Raw genomic sequence first — 8,008 nt, forward strand, 5'->3', positions numbered from 1 at the left:
CTTTCATTAGATCATAAAAGGTTACTCAGCAATGTGCTTGTGAAAAACAATCTTAGAGTAAAATGATGTGCACAATGCTCTTAGAGGAAAGACTGTACTCACAATGTATCTTTTTTTCTTTACTCCTAGTCATTCTTTTCCTTTTAGAAACACTCATCCCTTTTTGTCTTCAAAAAACGTGCTTGATGTTGGACCCTCATTTCACTTGTCTCTTCATTTGTCCGTAATCTCTTATGGGAAAGCCTCCAACTCAGACCTTGCTCATTCAACCACTCATCACTCAATATAACTTGTCATTCTAAAAGATACATTAATCATATTATAACTGTGGTCTGCTCTTAATAACTTAATAAAATTTACAGCTGAATACTCTTTAAAGGTTGACATGTCAGAAGTAAGGAACATTTTTGTTCTGAACACAAAAAAGCATATCCTGAGATGCTATTTAGATTTCTTTCAAATAAAATTCTGAGCTTAAAATGCCAAAAGATTTTTTTCTTTTCCTGGCAATGCACCACTGATACTAGAGGATGACTATGTACCCCAGCCATAAATCAGCTATGTAGTAAAACAGTGCTTGACCTTGCAAGGTGTTAAAAATGCCTTTCTAGTTATTTAGCCTCTTCAACTCTGACTGCTTGCTGCTCAGTAGGATGGGAGCACCCAGGTGGAGTTTGCAAAACTGTTTGGTACTTGCATCTCCCACAAGAGTGATTGTTTCTACCCCAGCAGGCCACACCTGGCTGTGGCTGAAAACCCAACGTCAGGACATCGCCCTAAGATCAGCATGCCAGCGGTAGTCTTGCCATTTCCTTAGACAGGAACTGCTTTTGTTTCTTGGCAAATTATATTCTTGGCAAATTATATTCTATTATCTGTGTCATTCTGACAGATTTTGCATTCCTGAGTGCTGAAGTGCGGTTGTTCACCTCAGAGTTCATGTGAAATAGCCATGCCACTGGACAAACATTTTTGCCTGACATTTTTTTATTTTTTATTTTTTTTTCAGAGGAATTCTCTTGGGTTGTTCTGCAAGTGCTCTTTTTACACCTCAAAGCATGAGCTCAGTAGGTTAAACCTGTGAAGGCAGATAGGCAACCATGATACAGTATTTGCAAAGAGTATGACTCTCTGCTCGGGCATTCTGTGTACTCCTCTATATAATGTTTATCTTAAATGAAAAAGCATTGCAAGCATGTTTTTTGCACAGATTTACTACATTTTCCACTGAGCGTATGTTTCACTGTCTTCTCAACAACTAAATTTAAAATATTTCTTATGGTGAGAGTCCTTGAGGAGGTCAAGAACACCTGGATAAGGTAGATTGCCATGACATCTTGCATAATCAGGTTTTTAACTTCACTCAGCAAGTTATGGCAGTAACCATGACTAGAGCAGATCAAAAATAATAAAAGAAGTTACCCATCAGCTACTAAAGACATATTTATTTAACAGTGAGACCTATTTTATCCTAGAACATTTTAATTCGTAAATCTAGATTTCAAAGAAAATGGTTTGTAGTTTTTACTAGAAAACTGGGGCTTGAGTTCAGAATGGACAGTTTTATGATGAGAAATGTGCTCTTTTATCTGGCTCTGATGATAATCTTCATTGAGGCTGAAATGTTTTAGCCACTGGCTTTGGAGTGTATTTTATACAGAGTAGGGAAGTTAGCATGTAAGCAGAAAATATCTTCAAGTAATATACAAGTGGGTTTGAATGCTTGAATGTCATTCACACATCAAGTCCACTACTTTGACATTCTATTTTTTCCTTTTCTTTCTTTCTTTTGGTACATTCTTGCTTGTTTTTTTCCTTGGTTGATTCTTGGTTATGTTCAGTTATTATTTATTCTGAGCTTTTTTTGCATCTCCATCTCCAAAATGATACTGATTCAGAGCTGATCCACTGAAATACCCGAAAAGTACTGATTTTGGATCATGCATCTCTCATTTTTCATCTTGTGTATCTGTTTTTCATTTTTTAGGAGTTTCTACTTTATTTGTAATCTTTACCATCTTCCTCTATCAGTTCTTTCCTTTTATCATGAGAAGAGTAGCAAGAAAAAGAATCTTAAAAACTGCTTTTCTAGTTTCTATGTAAAAAAGCTACCTGATTATTTTGATTTTTTTTTAAATAAGCTTTGTCTTTACAGGGAGTTTAAATATATACACTAGCATTGTGCTTCTCTTTAATTCCCTTTTCAAACATAATTCTTTCTAGTCTGTGTAAATACTGACAAAATCTCAGAAACTGGAGGCTGTTTCAGAAATGTATCAGAATTCTGTGTAGTATCACAGTCTAGTCTGCCCTTGCCATCTGGAGAGAACATTGCACAATGTTTTAGCAGACATGAGGTTATACATTTGCTTCAAGTATAGTTTTACAGTATGCAGGTCTCACTAGGTAAGAAACATGTTAATTGTCATAAGGGGAGAGCCCAAGATACGATTTTTCCTAAAGATGCTGTTAACTCTCTGCTGCCTAGAGATCTGGAATCTGAGCCAGTAACCATTTCCATCAGGAAAAAAAAAATGCAACATTCCATGTGGTGTTTAGTTTTATTATCATTGGTATTTTAAAGTTTCTGTGGGAAAAAGTCTCATTATTCCCCTGTAGGCAATTTATAGCTGAACATCTTAACCTGACAAATGCTTAAATGCATACTTTTCTTCAAGGAAAAAAGTAGTGCCACTGAAAGCAGTGAGACTTCTCATGCTTGCACTGAAGCACATACCCATGTACTTCAGGAGCAAGGTCCTGCCTGGCTTTATCTTGGTTGTATTTCATTGCTGATGTCTTCAGAACAATGAGGAGATACTTTTCAATTAGATTATTCAGCAGCTGCTGAAAATACTTGAATATGAAGATAGTGATGCAGTGAATAGCAATGTTTTATCGTTGTCTCTACAAAGTGCAAACAATCCACAGTGGCAAAAAGTAGGTAGCTCACAGTGTATGTGAACAGAAATGTCTGAAGTGCAATGTTCCCTTCAAATTGTGAAGCATTATGTGGTTGCCTCATTTAATGATTAATTATACTACTTTCTTATATGGATTAATACCATTGATTTTGTTCAAATCATCTGGAAAAGAAGCACAAATTCAATATTTTAAGTTTGCCATTCAGGAGCCATTTACAAATATGTCAAACTCTTCTGTCTTTTTAGTCTTTAAAATTAGAAGCAAAGCCTAAGGGTTAATATTTTTGAAGATAAAACTTCTTATATTATCATTCAGTCCAATGCAAAACTGATTTACACATACTGTATAAAATTGATCTGGTTTCTGGTTTGTTTATTTTAAAGAAAAAAAAAATTGTACTTTATTAAGAATTGAATTTAGCAGAGTTTTTTTAATTCTAACAGTTTCTGTAGTTTGTCTTAATGGGTTTTTGATTATGCTTAGCCAGATAGCTCAGTCACCCTGGTGGGATCCTTTATCTTGCTCTCTGTGCAACCCTGCTGAAGCCCACAGTGCGATATTAAGTGCAAGATGGGATGTGGAAGAGCAGGTCAGACCTCTTGTGTGGTGGTCTGTTTAATTCTTTTGGGAGAAAGTAGATGCATTAATTTGTAAATAATTTTATTTATTAATATCTTTTCGTAGTAATGTGTCTCAGCACTGAGTTCTTTTGCAGGCAGATTCCCCTCTGAGCCCCCGGTAGCTCCTTGGATTACATTACATTGTACTGTTTGTCTTTGTCTATTTTTTGGCTGAATTCAACTGATGTCTGTGCATTTTCTCATACAAGGCTATGAAAAATCTCGAAGCTTAAACAACATAGCTGGCTTGACAGGCAATGCTCTGCGACTGTCTCCAGTAACATCACCCTACAGCTCACCTTGTCCTCTAAGGCGCTCTCGGTCTCCCATCCCTTCCATCTTGTAAACCAGATGGCATCAATCGGCTACATAGTATTAAATCAAATGCTGTTTACCACTTATTGGAAATAAATGTAGCATTAAGCATAGGCTCCACAAATACGGTCTAACTCCTGCATGATACAACTGTCAGTAGTAAGAAAAGCCACTTGGGTAGCTGAAGATTTTTGTCTTGGCTTTTAAAGATTACTCAAGGTAGCATTTCTCCTTTTATCTACTATATTGTCCTACTTTCCTGTGGCAATAAAAGGACAGTTAGTGGATGCTATTGTCCAGTATATTCAATAAATAAGCATATTTTCAGGGAGATATACTTAAAACAATGTGCTTCCAAGTAATTATCAGTAACTCCATTGAACCTCCATTCCTTGTGACTCTAATCCATTCTGAAGATGTCTGCTCTGAAGGGTCTGCTCATTTGCATGGACCATCCTGTCTCCATCACCTGACAAGCAGTGTTGCCGATCGTGGAGACCACAGAGGGCTCTGGATGTGTGTTCTCACATTGTTACCATCCTGCTGAAATGAAAGCACTGATAAACTGGTCTGCATGTGGGATTGTTTTCCTTTGTTTAACCTTTTCCTTTATTTTTTTAACTATCTACTTGTTTATAAACGACTTTATTTTGTGATTAACTTATTTCGGTACTGGATTGCTGTATCAGAGTTCTGAATGTCTCCGGTTGTTTGCACACAGATAACTGCAAAGAGGTTGTCATTACTGGTTACACGCAAGCAGAAGCCAGATCTCTTTCTTAATGGCTTGGGGAAGGCACAAAACATGCAAGAAAGGTAAACGCCATCCAGACTTGCAATTTTAAGCTAGCAAGTGCTGCTTGGTACTGTAGTATTTTCTCTACTCCAGGGTTCTTCAACATTTTCAGAAGCTGAGTACCAAGTAAAACTGAAACAATTATTGGGGGCTTTTTTTTTTTTTTTTTAACCATTGTAAGAGGGTAGTAGTTCTCAAGTCGGGTTTTTGACCAGCCTTATACCTCTGGCTCATGGGCTTCAAAAATTTCTTCAGTCAGCGTTGAGGTGCTTTGTCCTCTATGTTGTTTGTCTGTCTGTTTTGCAACCTGTCTCCTTGTATTCTCCATCTGTCTCCATAAAGCACAGAGATAATGTTAAAATGCCCCCCTTTTTTTAAGTTGAACTAAGAGCACTTTTCCTCCTTCTCTCTTTTTTTTTCATATGGACTATACATCCGTGTATAGATAGAAATATACATATTTTTCAAGTGCAGTTAGTATCGTCTAGACTAACTCGTGTGCACTCCTAAGATTTTTCAAGCGGCTTTTCAGCATTGACCGGTTGCCTATTGCATCAATCTTCCTCCTAGCAACCAGCATTCATTACAATTTTGAAACTGTATCTCCTCTAGTGGCTTTTTCATTCAATATTCAAACCTCTGTTTATGCAACAGGACAAATGCAATGGCAAATTTGAGGTTCTGGGCTGGTGAGGAAAAATTACCCTTAAACTGTAGAGTTTTAGAACTACACAGTGAAGATCATAATGACTGAAATCTTAAGTGATCCTTGAAATTGTTGAATAATACCTGTCATGTTTTACTTTTTTGTTAGGAAAAGAAATTAAATATTTTGTTGACCGTGTAACATGTTCTTCTGTATATAGCCAAGCCCAATAGCATGACCTGCATGTCAGAATTCTTGTACAATAATGTATTTATCAAAGTATACATTTCTGATATTTAGAGATGTACATTGATTTACTTTTGGTAAAATATTGTCAATAGAAAGATAATTGCAAACAGCTTTTAGCAAATGAATTAATATAATATCTGGTGCTGCTGTTATATTAACTACAGTGTTGTACAGAATTTATCATGGATTTTTGACTGCTGAGAAAGGGACAATGGAATTTAGCCATACCAAGGACTGTACTGGAAAGAGACTGCTGCTGCTGAATGGACCCTGATAAACGACTCACACCTTGAGGAGGTCACTGAGACTGTGCTGAGAAGTAGAGCTTGTTAAAGAAGACGAAAGACCGCTGATAATTACTGCTGCCAGAGGAAGGGGTGACTAGTCACTGTTGATGAGTCAGTGTAAATAAAACGCGTGTGCATGGAATATCAGTTTTTAGCTGTATCAAGGAAAGCTGAATTCATGTCATCATTGCTAAGGCTCCATGCAAAGACCCACACCCCTGTGTTTATTATTCCTGGTTCCTGCAGGAAGCTGTGCTGTGGATCATACAAAGACACGCGCTTAATAATGATAGTGATGTAAACTACATCTGTCTTGACTTCTGTCATACTAATGGCATATATTGCAAAAGTCACAAATTTGAACAGAGTAGGTTTGCATAAGTCCTTGCTTTCTCAGTTTGCCATGACCTAAATTGTTATGAATTCTAGTGTACATGCCAAGTCCTAAGTTTACTTTTCACTTTAATAACAAAAATGTGACTGCAGACAACCATCACTGACTTTGTTCACAGCACACAGTCTTCTTTCATTGTTACCTCAAACTATAAGTATTATCAGAAATAAAATTCTGGCAGCAAGAATATTTTGTGGTTTTTTTTTTTTTAATTCAAAGTGTTGCAAACCCAACATTAATAAGTATAAAAATTGTATTAAAATTATATTCTACAAATGTATATTTTACATAAAATATATATTCTTTGATAAGTTATTTTCTGTGATTTTTGTGGTAAATGGATCTAGTCTATTCTATGTTTATGAGACATTGTAGTGCTACGATGTGGTAATTATGTTCCCTCCATCCTATTCAGTGGGAAATTCTCCAGAATCTGTTTTGTCACTCTGGTGTCCCGATTGTAGGGACCTGTCCCAGTTGTGAAACTCTGTATCGTGGAACTTCTGTGAACATGTCAAGGTGCATGCGCAATCCTGGTGGAAACCAGTGGAAATGTAATACCTGAATTGGAGAATAAAAGGCAAAAGACCTGGGGAGGAACTTGGAACATGTCTTCTGAACTGGCTCATGAGCTTTCTTTAGCTGTATCGGTCCCCTGACTGCTACTGGCCATCCCAGTTCTCAAACCAGCCTCCTGGAGTGCGTGAGGAGCTAATTCAAAGACTAGCATGAGCTGGCTTCTGCAACAATTGAAAATTTATCAGCTTGTTAACAACCCTATGCCTCACGTAGAAGTTTTGTCCAGGCTGGGTATTTTAAGTCTGATGGTAGTTTTGTCACATCCTGGTCTGAAGTCAACCTAAAAAGGAGGTGATAAATGGTTGCTTAGAACTTCTAATATTTGTATTTATGTATTTGTGGCAACCAGAAACCCCCAAATACACAAGCAGATTATTTGAGAGCAGCGAGGTAGCTAGTACAGTTTTACAAATGATCTGAGAGGCTGTAACACAGTATTTTGGCATATGTGCTGTAATGTAAGAAAGGTTCCAGGAAACAGGATCAGAAAACAAGTGTTCAATTTTAGAAAATGTGTTACAGCGGTATGTCAGGAAAGCTCGCTGTGCAGTTTACCCAAGGGTTAAAAGTTGCCTGTACTGTGATTGTGAGCAGTAGCCAAGGGAAGAAGAGGTGTAGTGGTCAGCCAGCACAAGGCTCACAGCCAGCTTCAGTCACCCAGGGTTATGCCTGCCCAAGCACCTAGAGAGGGGTATCTGGTTTTCCTCAGTGCTTCACAGGGACAGGGGTGATCCCCAGGTGGGATGCAGACAAGGGGGTGCATTTTGTTGGTCAAGACTGTAGATGTACTAATGGCCAGATGGTGTCTGATATCTTCTGCTGTCTCGGAATGGTAAGGAGCCTGGATGAACCTCCACCAACACAGGACTTTGAGTCCAGAATATCCTGGACTCAGTATTATCTTTCTGCTAGAGAAGCAAGCCCATGTTTAAACACTTTCTTTTAAAACACACCTGGAGGACAAGATGATGGTGAGTCTAATTCATGTGTTTTGAAACTACAATCCAACTCTAACTATTCTAAGAGGAAAAAGGTGGCTTAATCACCAGCCACTCCAGTTCTTCACCTGTTTCTAGGCCCAGGAAGAGGGAAAAGGGCATTTTTATTAGAGGTGAAATGCCAAGGTTTAACTTTCTCATGTTGAGGAAGGCTTTAAATGTAAACTTCACTCTTCAGGGTGCTGCAGTTCCTATGTCT

At 37.7% G+C, this 8,008-nt stretch overlaps 1 protein-coding gene across 8 annotated transcripts in view; it reads left to right on the forward strand.

The window, feature by feature from the left end:
• KCNC2 (potassium voltage-gated channel subfamily C member 2) overlaps nt 1-6,844 on the forward strand; it is a 98,538-nt gene extending 91,694 nt beyond the window's left edge. For 2 of the 8 annotated variants that reach the window (XM_005519370.3, XM_088055319.1), the window contains 2 exons: nt 4,582-4,676; nt 5,716-5,840. In XM_005519370.3, the coding sequence (XP_005519427.1) occupies nt 4,582-4,643 (62 nt within the window). In that variant the 3' untranslated portion in view covers nt 4,644-4,676; nt 5,716-5,840. Of the gene's footprint in view, nt 1-3,754 lie in introns of all 8 variants that reach the window. The other 6 variants (XM_088055313.1, XM_005519368.2, XM_088055314.1 and 3 more) reach the window with 3 other exon arrangements.
• Nucleotides 6,845-8,008: the final 1,164 nt, after the last annotated feature.

The sequence above is a fragment of the Pseudopodoces humilis genome, chromosome 5, assembly GCF_049639895.1.
Source record: "Pseudopodoces humilis isolate 2021_Gansu_Grassland_sample_001 chromosome 5, ASM4963989v1, whole genome shotgun sequence".
Lineage (NCBI taxonomy): Eukaryota > Metazoa > Chordata > Aves > Passeriformes > Paridae > Pseudopodoces > Pseudopodoces humilis.